Source organism: Ursus arctos, unplaced genomic scaffold, assembly GCF_023065955.2.
Source record: "Ursus arctos isolate Adak ecotype North America unplaced genomic scaffold, UrsArc2.0 scaffold_11, whole genome shotgun sequence".
Taxonomy (NCBI): Eukaryota; Metazoa; Chordata; class Mammalia; order Carnivora; family Ursidae; genus Ursus; species Ursus arctos.
In genome coordinates this window covers 12825441-12840066 of record NW_026622775.1, presented here as the reverse complement: position 1 = coordinate 12840066, position 14626 = coordinate 12825441, and the positions used below count along the sequence as shown (strand labels likewise).

Here is a 14626-nt window from a genome sequence, read left to right as displayed (position 1 = left end):
ACTAAATGAGCATGCCAGTAAATCCTGCAAATAAAACTAAAAACAAAACAAAGCAACTCACAAAAAACGAAAACCAAACAACTGACACAAATTGTGTATCAACGTGGTATGTCCTTGTTCATAAATATTTCTGAATTTTTCACTTTTTTTATAGTCTAAAAAGATAGAAAATATGTTTTTTGTAATATATAATGCCCAATAGTCAAAATCAGTGTGCAATGATAAATTTCATATAATATTAGGTATGTACTTAAGCCCATTTATTTATTGACCAGCCTTGACTCTCAGAATGTGTTTATAGCTAGTGAAACTGTATTGATGGGATTGTTGGTTAAAGCACACTAGTAAAGGAACCAAGTTAACTTGGTTAAATTGGCTGTACTCAATTCTCTGACTTCCAAATTGTAGCACGCTTGTCCAGATAGGTCTCATGTGTTAATAAGAAGGGCATGTCTGAGTACAAATGAGTGTGTGTGCATGTATTTATATGTTTTGTGGGAAGAAGAGGGAAAAGGACAGATGAGAAGTCGGGGGTCATCACAAACCCATTGTTTCTGTGGTAAAAATAACTAGAAGTAAAAAATTGGGGGTTTTAAACTTTCTTTAAAAAATCAAAATAAAAACTTTGGAGGGGCCATGAAAAACTGAAGTTATACCTTTTTATTTACATAGTTCTATACATGATTTTTTTTATTAGCAGAATAACCTGTTTATATACAATAGAGATATAAAATTTGTGCCAGATTTTAAGCAAGAGCATATCATTTTCTTGGGTCTCCGTTTTCTCCTCTTTCAAATGAGTAGAGTCTTGTAGTGTTACTGTGATGGTCAAATGAGGTAAAGTGTGTTTTGCAGACTGTAAAGTATCACATTAAGAAGTGATTGTGTTGCTAAGAGACCATTTACTTTAAAGATCCAGAGATTCATTAAAAGTATGACCTTTACCCAGGATTATGGGTATGTTTCATTTGGGGATGTTTGTATTATTTTGCATGGGAAAGGCTTTTAAATCTACTTGTTGGGGGATAAATTTATTGTAAATCTACCTAGAAGCTCTTAACAGGGTTCTCTGGGAATTAATTATTCATTGAACTCATAAGCTTCAAATTCAGATCTGTGTTATCAATAAAAGAACAAAAGCGAGACATGTACTCTAGTTTTTATAATTTATGAATGCCTAAGGAATAATAAATGCATTGACATGATAGATCATACTTTAACCAGAATAGCTTTTTCTATCTTCGTATTTCAGTATTTTTTCATTTGCAGTTAAAATTTTGAACTATTTCCAAGTTACTGTGTTTCTTATTTTTTAAATGTAAATGACTAATATTTCTCATACTTACCAAGATTGAAGCTACAGGAAATTTCCCCAATATTATTTATTCTGGAGAAATCTAAATAACTACTTTGGAATTCTATCAGAATATAATTTTTTACTCAAGAAATAGTACAAAGAAGAAGAAAAGAATATTTTGTTAGGACAGATGCATGTTATGTCATACTTCAGAAACAATCCAATGACCTCAGATCATTGAGCACAGTTCCGAAATAAGCTTAACAAAAGGCCTAGAGAGAGACCTGAAGAACGTGATAATTCTAGTGAAGTGAAAATGTTGCTCTCCCTTTTTTTTTGATCACTGATTTGCTTAGTCTCTGTCTCCTTCTTACCATAGATGGGGTCATCAGACTTGGAGGTGGTAGAGGCAGCTACGAGGGTCGCCTGGAGGTATATTACCGGGGACAGTGGGGGACTGTCTGTGATGACGGCTGGACTGAGCTGAATACATATGTGGTTTGCCGACAGCTGGGATTTAAGTAAGACCCGTTGATATGAGGCAGCTAAATGGCAAATTATATTTTTAAAATTCTCATTTTGTAATCCTTACTTGTAATTTCTATAATACTAACAATACATGTTCTCTGCCTACCTACCTACCTACCTATTTACCTCTCTATATATGGAAGGACAAAAAACCCCCAATAAAAAACAATAACATTTTCTATGAAGATGAATAACCATATCTTGTTATTTATCTCATTACCTTTCCTGTCACTACCCTTCTTCTTGAGTAATTGGTTAGAGCCACGGGTGACTTTTAGGTTTCTTTGTATCTCTTCAAGTAAGACTGTATGCTTTGAATGCTCCATTTTATTCTGACGCATCTCTGCTATTACATGCTGTTAGTTCTGACATCATCGTGTCTAAAATTGCAGGGAAGTCCAGTGTCAAATGCTTTGGTATTACATTATTCCCTTTCTCAAATGTGATGATAATTATCACTTTTATTTGAGAAAAACGGCCTTCTTGTCATGAGATGACCTTTCGAACTCACCCTTGACCTGACTCGTGAAAGCTAGTATCACGCTTTGGGCAGTGTATTTCGTGTCTCACACATACTGCATTCCAGAGTAAAGACTTCAGTTGGTTGAAGTAACCGCAAAAGATGCCTTTTAGCTACTATTTGAATGAAGCCCATGAATGCCCATTCTTCCTTGTTTTTCATATTTCTGGGTCATGCTTGAATGAATTGTCTCAAGCTTGAAAAAATTGGCAAAATTATTTCATGCTTGAGATAGAGCTAATTGCAAATATTTATTAAACCTTAAAAATATACCTTCATCCAGGCTAGGTATAATCGTGTTCAAACATATTTTTAAACTTGTCAAAGTAGTATAAAATATTAGAGTTTGGAAAATAAACATTAAAAACTACCCATAATTTTCCCATTCTTATACCATTATTATTATAATTTGTGTGTATAATTTTATAACAGCTCTAATAGTGAGTACATACTTTTTCTATCCATATTTCTTACCTTTATAATACTAAGTCATACCTTAATGACAATATAATGTCCATTGAATGTTCATACCATAATTTACTTAATATTTAGGTTAGTTTAGTTTTTCCTGTTATAAACAATGATATCATGAAGATATAAATTCATGTTATTACCCAATATTTTGAATTTTCACAAGCAGTACAGTTATAATTATTGTGTCAAGGGGAATGACATACCAGCCAAATAAATATTAATGTTTAATTAATAAGAATTATTTAACAAATGCCATTTCACCTTTAAGTGAATCCCTGTTAGACCTGAGAACTGTATTCTGTTTTCACAGATTTAGAAAGATTCATAAATGCTATTAGTTACTATATTCATATTTTTCCTTATTAATAAAAACAGTGGAGTGACAGTTTTTCTCCATATTTTATTAATTTTGTTTCACAAATATATTCAGTTTTTCTTGTATATACAGGGTATTAGAACTTAATGGTTCTAACAATATTCTCACTAATATTTGTTAAAAGTTCTAAATGATTGTGTTCGAAGGTAGAATAGGCATGGGCCATATTTACTTTTTGGTTTACAGAGGAATTTCTTTTTTTTTTTTTTTTTAAAGATTTTATTTATTTATTTGAGAGAGAGAGAGAGAGAGAGAAAGAGCACAAGTGGGGTGGCAGGGGAGGAGCAGAGGGAGAAGCAGACTCCCTGCTGAGCAGGGAGCCAGATGCTGAGTTCGATCCCAGAACCCTGCGATCGTGACCTGAGCCGAAAGCAGAAGCTTAACCGACTGAGCCACCCAGGTGCCTGTACAGAGGAATTTCTAAAACAGTGCCGTTTTGAACTGAGGAAGAAGTGAACTCTGGGTTTCTTTGTACAAATGAAATTCCAAAGTAAAATGACCTCTCGTTATTTGTTATGTAGTTGATATGGAAAGAGAGTAATCAGATTGATGCATTTCATGGAAAAATGGTGTAAGTTCAAAGTGGTAGCAATATAAGATTTAGGATAATTTTTTTCCTCACTGAGATTTGATTAGTCAGCAAAATGGAAATCTTAGAATAATTAAAAGTTGCATTGTTTTAATTTATTAAAATGTTCATCTTCTTAAATAAATGTAATAAATAAGTGTGTAAGAAAATAACTGGGAAAATTCATGCCAGGGAGAAAGATCTCTTCATATTCTTTGTACAGAAATAATAAAAACGTTCAGTGAAGGAAGTGACTGACATAAAATTTTATGAGTAAGAGTTTAATTGCATAGACTCTTAGAACCAAAAGACACCTTAAATAGTTTTTAGCTCAGTGATTTCTGGAGGTTTGGGTTTTACAGAACAAAGAAAACAAAATTGGGGGAAGGATGAATGAAAGTACAGACTGTGACTTAGTTACCAACTTTTTATTTTGCAGATCTTCCCTATTTGCACAATGTATATATTTATTATAATTTTTTGTAGAGCATTGTTACAAATAAAGTCAACACAAATATAATTTATAAAAATTTTAAAAAATCAGATTTATGTAACCTTATGAAAAGCGAAGAGCATCGCCCTTATTCTGATTTTGGTGGGCCAAAATCCAAGTCTCATCATGGACTGGGTGTAGTGCTTGAGGAATCACTGAACTAATACACAGTTTTTATTTTGGAAGGGATGATACCAAAGAGGTCTAGAGAAACTGATCAAATCAGATGAGCTCAGGTGGCTCTTGAGAGGCCGATACAAGACAACTGTTCTAATTTTATGGTTCTTGGTGTTATTCCCATTGTCAGGAATTGGAGGTCCATCTCTTTGTTTGCATTCTTTCTGGCTGGTGAGTTAAATAGTAGCCAAAACACAAGAATGAATGAGGAAAAAGGATTAATTGTCCTTTAGGTACCTGTGTAATCAATAAAAAATTGTTAAGATGATTGAAATGGGTGATGGGGTGAGCGCTGCTCTTAGAACTGTGTCTTTCAGGGTTTTATTTACTTTTTCTAGATTTATTTATTTATTTGAGAGAGAGAGAGAGAGCACAAGCAGGGGGTGCAGGAGAGGGAGAAGCAGACTCCCCACTGAGCAGAGAGCCCGATGTGGGACTCGATCCCAGGACCCTGAGATTACGACCTTAGCTGAAGGCAGATGCGTAACAAGGACTGAACCACCCAGGTGCCCCGGAACTGTGTCCTTCAGATAAAAGAAAGAAAAACACTTACCCTCCAGAGTCACGATGTTTAATTAGGTTGTTTGTTTTATGATTTGTGGTTCCTTGAAACAAGAGACAGCAGTTCTATGCACAATGTTTATTTTATTGCCACAGATATGGCAAACAAGCCGCTGCAAACCACTTTGAAGAAAGCACAGGGCCCATATGGTTGGATGATGTCAGCTGCTCGGGAAAGGAATCCAGTTTCGTTCAGTGTTCCTGGAGGCAGTGGGGAAGGCATGACTGCAGCCATCGGGAAGATGTTGGTATCACCTGCTACCCTGGTGGCAATGGACACAGACTATCTCTGGGTGAGGATTGGCCACAGCCTTGGCGTATCCATAATTCAATAGCCACTGCACCTCTATCCGCTGGTCTGGAATGGGAAGCATTTCTCAGCTTTGGCCTTTCTTTTAGTCAGTTTTCTATAATGCTCTAAATAAATTTTTGAGTCTTTCCACCCATGTTATAAAATTTCTAATCTTCAAGTTATTGTTCTTGATGTAGAAGCCTAAGTTTCTTACCAAAAATCTTTATAATCAAATGTATCTGAAAGATGGAATAAGGAGGCTGCAATGTCCATTTCCTCCTCCTTGGTCACCCGTTCATTCACCTTGAATTCTAATGAACAATTTGGGACAGCATTTTAAAAAGTTGGAACAAAACAATAGCTCTCTCTCCTATCCTCCATGATTTATTTCTTTAGTTCCTAGGCCTTGTCAATCATTGGTCACTGGCCATTCATTGCTCTGTACTAACCTAGATCTTGCAAGTTTCTCAGTGGGTTCCTAAGAGGATTTATTGGAATAAATAACCCATCCGTCTTTCTAAGATAGCCTGTTACTCTAGAAACCCATCTGTGTTCTTTACTCTTCTCCCATTCCAAATTTCTTTAGAGTTGAGTCTGATAAAATGTAACTAGCTCATCTAACAGTCTGGAAATATTTGTGGGTAAAGATCCTTTTGTGAGCAGAGAGCAACTATGTGTCCTTGACAGACTTAACATCTCACTGTTCTTAACATCTTAACATCTTTTGAGGATGGCAGAATAATTATGAATGAAAAATACAGAGGGAGATATTAAAAAGACTTGCCAAGACTACCATGGCTTCGTTATATATCTAAACACATAGTTTTTGGTGAATAGATGTTAAAATAATCACAAGTGGTCTTTACTTTTCACCTCAGAGTTGTAGCAACCCCTTTTGTATCCTCCTGTTTTGAGACTATGAAGCTTTAATCTTCACATTATAAAATAACAAAACTTGTTGAATCCCACAGTATTAACTGTGTTGTGTACTTAAGTTTATCAAAATATATAGTTGATTCCTCATTGTACTCTAACCTGTGAGATCATGGTGACTCACTGCACTAATCTAGTATTATATTGAGTAGAAATACAACATTTTACTCCACCCCATACAGGTCATACTTTCAACTTTTCTTTTCATTTGTCCTTCTTTCTTGCTCCTTTCTTCTTCTGTGGGATTTCTGATCCTTCCAGGATTATGTGATGAGTGATTGTATGTGGCTGGGGGAGATAGAACCTGTTTCCTAGACATGGATTCCCTTGTCCCCAGAGAGCAGGTATTTGGATCATGAAGTGATCTACTCACGCACACTGTATCAGTACTCCAGGTGATGAGGCACTCTAAATACTATACAAAATATTATAATTGGGGTTCTCTGAAGGCCTGTGTGGTTAAATGTATGCATTTGGTCAGGCAACTAATTCTTCCAGTTCCCCTGAAAATCTTTAATTCTAGGATTCTAGATATATTTTTGAAAAATTTAAAAAGCTGAGGATAATTATTAATAAAATATGTAATTGTTATTATAAATGTCTTTGGTCCTAATTTCGGTAATACATCTATTAACTATTCATTTGTCTGAAGAACATTATGTCTGAGCCAGATATACTTTTGGAATAGAATCACATTACCACTTACTCATCTGAAGAGATCATTACTTTCCCACTTATCAAAAGGGACTGCATATTTAAAACAGAAGCTTAGAGAAGGGAATCCTGGAATAGTGATATAAAAAACAGCGTTTTAAAAACAATTGAGATTTTTTACTTCTTTAGCATTGTAATAATGAGCTGTCAGATTATTACTGTTTTCAAGTATTTGAAAGGTAACTTGTGGACCTTAACTTTAGATGTGAATTGAAGTCCTCAAAATTTAATAATTGTTCAATAGACACTTTTTATATTTGGGTGTATGGTAGATGGAATGCTCAAAAGCAATATTCTAATTCAATGAAATAATTCTAGTAAGAATGCATAATATCTGTGTGAATCGGAGGAAATTTGTGGGATGATAAGTATGTGAGTTTCTCATTTTAATATTGCACCAATTTTTTTAAGTTTTATTTAAGTAATCTCTACATCCAACATGGGGCTCAAACTCATGACCCCAAGATCAAGAGTTGCATGCTCTTCTGACTGAGCCAGACAGGCACCCCAATATTGCACCAATTCTAAATTTCAGACTACTAAATCCTAGAGAGATTTTGTTCACAGTGAGATGGTCTCTTACCCAATCTTACAGTATGAAATTTTGACTTTTAACTTAAGCTAAATTTTATCCTCTCAGTAAAAATACTATTTTCTAAAAATAATGTATTAAATCAATGTTACAGGAAAATTAAAATAAAGAAAACTCTACTGGAGCTCCAAGTTTGAGATATATAATTAAATTATACATAATTTAAGATACTATATACCGATAGTACCCATAGTACTATTTAGTTTTCCCAAGCATTTTATATTTAAGATTTTATAAATAAAACATGTATATTATTGCTACCATAACAAAAAGAACTTAAACAGTAAGGTACTTTTGATAGAATAGCTTTTGTCATCCAATTTTCCCTTCAAGCATTGAAAATCCAACGATTTTGTAAAATGAAGGGCTAAAATTAGGTTCAGAAATATTGCATGCATTATTTATACAAAGGATGCAACTGAGGCTTTAAAAACATTTTATCATTTTTATTTTTATGGTATATGAAAAACTGCCCATAAAATGCCTAGAATGGAATGTGGAGATCTCATTCCATGTGCGTATGTTTTCTTAATTTTGGACCAAACATCCAAAAATGTAAAAATTGAGAACTTTAAGAAAAGGATTTCACCTTTTTTTGTTTTTTTTCTTTGAGGATCACTTTTCTACCTTATTCCTTAAACAAACAAAAAACCTCCAAACTTTCAGATACATTAATAAGAAATGTAAAGTTTCAAATATACTGTGCTTTGTGCCAGGGCTAAAACCCCAAGTTTTTTAGCTAATGTAAGCATTGCGTAGAGTAGGCACTCCCTAAACATTTGTTGATTTTGACTTCGCTTTATTGATTCTACTATGATGCCTGTCCCACAAAGTGAGTATGACAGGGACAGAAACTAAAGAGCCAACAACTCAGCGGGTAACAAAGAAGGATGGAAGAATAAAAATGGATCAGAAGAATCAAAGTAGGACATGTCCATGATGCCAACAGTATTTTCTATCAGTGAACAAATGCCGATCTAGTAATTTCATATGTTGGTTTAAACAGAAATGATATTTTGTTCTTTAGCTGCTTACTTCACCTCCTTAGTTCTGCTGATTTCAGCTTGCTTCATGATATTCCCCAAATCCTTAGGGCCCTTGAAGCTGGGGACTGTTCTAGTAACTAGGTAAGCTGCTGTAACAAAGCACCACACAGTGGATGGCTTAAACAACAGCTGTATGTTGTCTCACATTTCTGGGGTCCAAAATCAAGGGGCCATCAGGATTGGTTCCTTTTGAGGGCTAAGAGGGAAGGCTCTGTTCCTTGTCTTATAGATGGCCGTCTTCTCCCTGTGCCTCCTCACATAGTCTTCCCTCTGTGTATCTCAGTGTCCAAATCTTCCCTTTTTATGAGGACATCAGTCATAGTGGATTAGGACCCACCCTAACGACCTCACAGTTCAACCCAGGACAGTATGCAAGGTGCAGTGAGAGCTCGTGGTTAAATAGCACCATATTTATTGATGTCGATAGAGATATGTGAAATTCGACAGATGACTTTATTTGCATAACTTAGATAAACCTCAATTTGCTAGAGATCAGTTTCTCAACTAAAAAAAAATAGAACGACTTTTTTTGTTTTAATTTTTATTATTTTTATTTTTTAGCTTCAGCATTTAAAAAAATTGAGGTATAATGAACATATAACATTATATTAGTTTCAGGTGCACAACATAATAATTCGATATTTGTATGTATTGTGAAATGATCACTGCAATAAGTCTAATTAATACCCATCACCTTACATAGTTACAAAAATTTTTTTTCTTGTGTTGGGAACTTGTAAGATATACTCTCAGCAACTTTCAAATATAAAATATAGTGTTATTAACTATACTCACCATACTATACATAACATCTCCATCCAACTTTGAAATCTTAGTAATTTTTTTTCCTTAAGCCCTTCTTTTAGAAACATCAGTAAATAGGAAGGCTGAAATGGAAATTGTCCTTGATAGCTGTCTTCCTTTCTTTTTTTCCCCCTACACATTCAAGTTACCGATGCATGTCAAGGGTATATATATTTATGCCTTCCTAATTATCTCACCTTTAGAGTATAAATTTCTAGCTATGTTCAAGGATAGATGAGCAGGCATGGAACAAAAACATAAGGAAATCTCTTTTACTATTTAGAAATGAGTGGTAATAAAATAAGACCATTCACAATTTTGCAGTGCTTTTCATTCATTCATTCATTCATTCATTCATTCATTCATTCATTCATTCTGCAAACAGCTACTGCATGTCCTCTGTATGTGAGGCACTGTTCCAAGTGCTGGGAATTCATAGTTGAGCAAGTGAGTGACTCCAAGTCTTCAAAAGATACTGCAGAAGTGGATACAGCTTTTTTTTTTTTAAATCTTTTTTTATTATGTTAGTCACCATACAGTACATCCCTGGGGTACAGCTTTTTATTAATACTTCTCTCTCACTCTTGTATTACCCAGCTGATTTTATAGTTGATATAAAAAATGAATTGTATTTTATAAAGTCGCTCATACTTTAACATCAGTTTGCTGTTTTGGCTTTTCTAATACTTTCGAATCATTACTTAGGTTTTCCTATCAGACTGATGGATGGAGAAAATAAGAAAGAAGGACGAGTGGAGGTTTTCATCAATGGCCAGTGGGGAACAATTTGTGATGATGGGTGGACTGATAAAGATGCAACTGTGATCTGTCGTCAACTTGGCTACAAGTAAGAAAAACTGAATTATTTGTGATGGTTACTTGATGAGCATTTCTGACTTTTTAGGTTTGTTCTAATGAGTTATTTCTTACCTAAAATTAATTTCTACGAATCAATTGAAAATACTGGCAGCATGCTGACTTGATTCCAAATTATTAAGAAATACTAAGACACACAATTAAATTAAATTTTTCTGTTTTCCCAGAAGCAATATACATTGTTACATAAGAAATATAGCTTTTGGGGCACGTGGCTGGCTCAGTTGGGAGAGCATGCAACTCCTGATCTCAGGGTCCCCAGTTCAAGCCGCATGTTGGGCCTAGAGTTTACTCACAAAAAAAAAAGGAGCTTTTATCTAATAGCAAATAGTTTAATAATTCTCGACTATTCATAATACTGCTTGTGTCAGGGAAAGGTGGTAACCTTTTCTCTATGATTTAGGTTTCAACGCTGTAGCCTTTTAAGAGACTCTGGAGTTACTGAAATTGTGGTTATTTCTCCTTATCCATGGTATATACACTCTCTAAAGTCACAGTGAACACTATATTAACAAATACTGAGCCATTGCTTCTAGAATTAAGGTTGAAGAAGATGCTCTGCCCTCTTGTTTTAGCTTTCAAACTTGCAAACAGTTGTACATTTTGATCCATTAGTATCTTTTTTTCTTTTTTTGCATTTTTTGGCTTTTTTGGTTGATGATTTCACTGTTTAAAATGCTGCTGATGCTCAGTGCTCAAGTGCTCTCCAGCATTCCTGAGAGCAAGAAGGCTGTGGTGAGCTTTCTGGAGAAAATACAGGTGTTCGATAGGCTTCACTGAGGCACAAGTTGTAGTGAGAAAAACATGGCACTCAATAGTCTGGGAAAAGGACGCTTGTTCCAGTTTGAGAGAGCTGAAAAAAATAAGCAGATTACCTTCTTGTGAGACCTCAGCTGGGCAATGCACATTTTTTGAGGCCTTGAGCATGTCTGCAGATGACTGTGAAAGCACTGTGAGCATTACTGATTTGGCAGCTGCAAATATATGGAACATGTTACGGTTTAGAGGTTTTGAAATTTAAGCAAATATGCATAAATTGACGAGCTCATGGTAGATAACTAATATCGGTTTGGATTTAAAAATATGTTTAATTATACATCTATGCATATCTTAGATATTGATAAACTTAACTGGTCATTCCTATGCAGAATATATTTTTATTTTTAAAAATATTTCTAATTTGGGGTGCCTGGGTGTCTCAGTCGGTTAAACATCCGACTCTTGATTTCGGCTCAGGTCATGATCTCAGGGTTGTAAGATCAAGCCCTCCTTGGGCTCCATGCTCTGGTGGAGTCTGCTTGTCCCTTTCCCGTCCCCTCTGCCCTCCTCTGCCCCTCCCCCCATGTGTGTGCTCTCTCTCTCTCAAATAAATAAAATCTTAAAAAATAGTATTTCTAATTTAATAAAAATTCAAATGCCTTTTCTAAATTTTTAATTCAAAGTTTGTTTTTGGTTACCCAGATACTACTTCAATTTACTGCTCAGTTTTGGACCTAGTTGCAATTCCAATTGTCTTGTGGTAAATGGGTCCATTATTTGCGATACAGATTTTCAGTATTCAGATTGGTTGTCTAGATGTCTAGGTGGACTTTGCCAATGATTTAAGTTTCCTTTGCTCACTATGTATCTAATACTCCTTTCTTTATTTGAAATATATATTTTTCTTACATTGCATTCACCGTGAATTTATCCAAAATCAGCCATGAAAGTATATGGCTGTTTGAGACTAGTTACTTTGCCATACTTTTGTATTTTTATTAGAATAATCCAGGAAACCTAGTATTATCTTTGGAAATATGAAGGGAAAGATCAAATTTGATCCTTTAGTTGTGTGTCTAAGTCAAGTTTAAAGAGAGAAAAAGTTCATAAGCATATCCATCAATGCATTTTCACCTTGGCTTCTTTCTACATTTTTCATTGCTTTTTACTTATCATCAATTAGTCCATTTTACATTTAACTGAAATGGTGAATTTAGGTAAGAAATAATATAGATTAAGTGAACACAATTTGTAGCAAATTTCAATAATATTTCTGTAAGAATTATCAAGAAAAGCATTGAAAGATCTTACTTTGTAATTGTTTGTTTTTTAAGGTTTTATTTATCTCAGAGAGGGAGAGAGAGAGAGAGAGCACGAGCATGAGTGGGGTGAGGGGAGAGGGAGAAGCAGATTCCCCACTGAGTGGACAGACTGATGCAGGGCTTGATCCCAGGACATTGAGCCAAAGGCAGATGCTTAACTGACTAAGCCACCCAGGTGCCCCATAATTGTTTCTTTAAAATAAAGTCTCTTGAGATGCTTGGGTGGTTCCGTTGGTTAAGCATCTGCCTTTGGCTCAGGTCATGATCCCAGGGTACGAGATTGAGTCCTGTGTTGGGCTCCCTGCTCGGTGGGGAGCCTGTTTCTCCCTCTGCTGTGCTCTCTCTCTGACAAATAAATAAATAAAATCTTAAAAAAAAAATCTCTTAATAAGTAAATCAGTAATTTAATGTTATTATAACAAATTGGATAATCTTTTAGTGCATAATCTCTAATTTACCACCTAAAAATGTTTACATGAGAATAATTTGAATATTTGTTCAATCTAAACATGCTTAAATGTTTTTATAATTTCCCACTAAGGGAAATGGGTTACATATAATAACATATATATAATTATAAACAAGCATGTGACTAGAGTAGATTTTTTCCCCTAGGTCTACTTTGAATTGTTAAAAATCTTTAATAAGGCATTTGTTTATAGAAATCAATCCAGAAAACTTTTAAGCTGTCAAAAGGCTTGGGTCTTATTAATAGGAGTTCCAGAGATCTGTCCCCCAGCCAGCTATATTATATGTGAGGCTTCATCCTTGGAAATACTGAGAATCAAAACAGCATTAGAAAGCATTTCCACAATGGGAGAAACAAAAATGAATAAACAAAAACCAGGAAATATGAATGGTTAACTAATGTAGATATCCTTAGAGTAAACAGAAAGTAAAAGGCATTATTTTATTATGTATTACAAGTTACATAATATCTGTAATATGATATAATATAATATAATATAATATAATATAATATAATATAATATATATCAAGTCCAGCAGATCAGCATAGTATTTTTAGAAGGTTGAGAGAGAGAGAATGTGTTGATATCAGTTACACTTTTTAAGATACACTAAATAATTGTGATGGAAATTCCGTTGTATTTGAACTTTGAATCTATTAGCATATGTTTTCAAGATGGCATTGTTCTTAAAGTGCATATTTACTGTAGTATCCCTTAAAAGAAACTACAAAATAGTGTGTCCCTACTGAGTTAGTAGAGACCTAAAATTAAGTATATCTAGTTTTTATCTTATAATTAAATTGATGCAAAGGATTTAATTTCTGGCATATTTGTGTATGACATTTAAAAATAGAACAATTATATCACTCTTAATTATAATCCAATGGAGTATCAGTATCATAGTGACTTGATGCCCTCTGTCATCTATTTAAAAAATACATGAACAAGCTCTTTTTTGACCTTCAGAAATTTTACATAGTTCCTTTTTTTCCTTGAAATTGTATTTAAAATGTTCCTTCTCCACAGAATCCTAATGTTATTATGCTTTTAAAAAATGTGTGTATGTGAGTATATACATATATACATACTTACACGTGTGTGTGTGTGTGTGTGTGTGTGTGTCTGTCTGTCTGTGAACACACATGGAGAGAGCAAGAGAGAGAGAAATTAAATCCTCCTGACAGGTTCTCTGGATTTTATGATTTCTAGTACACAACTGATTAAAGACAACAAAAACAAAAGTTTGATAAAAAAATTATTAAACATAGGAAATAAAAGCTGAATAAAGCTCCCATTTCTAACTTAGATTGATGGGTTGGGCTTATGGTGCTTGTTAAAGGAGGCTTCATTGCTATCATATATTTTGAACTGTTCTTTTGTCCACTTGGGAGGCTTTTAAATCTTGGAGCAATGCACTGTGGTAGGATTTGGGATGAGTGAAAAATATATCTTCCTTTTGTGTAGTAGAAGGAAAATTTTGAAAGAGAAGTTGATTTCGATTTCAGCAAGACCAGTTTTAGGTGAGAATACACATGTAATTTGAGAATCTGAATATTGATTCCCTTAAAGCCCATATGACTGGGAAGGTCATCTTCTATTCCCAGGAGCACTAAACGCCCAGTTTAAAGGCTGACTAACATATTGGAGTCTACCGTCTCTTTGAAATTGTCTGCTGTGAATTACTGCATGCCCACAGCCCAGTGGGAAGTCTCTTCCCTTTTTTCTAAAGATGACACAGTCCTTAATTGTAAAAAAAAAAGACAGTCACAGGAAATTTTTTAGATTCTACTATGTTGTTGAGAATGTCTTTATTTAATCATGCAC

General features: G+C 34.4%; 1 protein-coding gene across 1 annotated transcript in view; it reads left to right on the top strand.

Moving 5' to 3' along the window:
* The window catches only part of PRSS12 (serine protease 12), a 71016-nt gene that overhangs the window by 30646 nt on the left and 25744 nt on the right, over positions 1-14626 (top strand). Inside the window, exons 6-8 of the mRNA XM_026499236.4 lie at positions 1677-1818; positions 5091-5287; positions 10081-10222. Coding sequence (XP_026355021.1) covers positions 1677-1818; positions 5091-5287; positions 10081-10222 — 481 coding nt within the window. The remainder of the gene's footprint in view (positions 1-1676; positions 1819-5090; positions 5288-10080; positions 10223-14626) is intronic.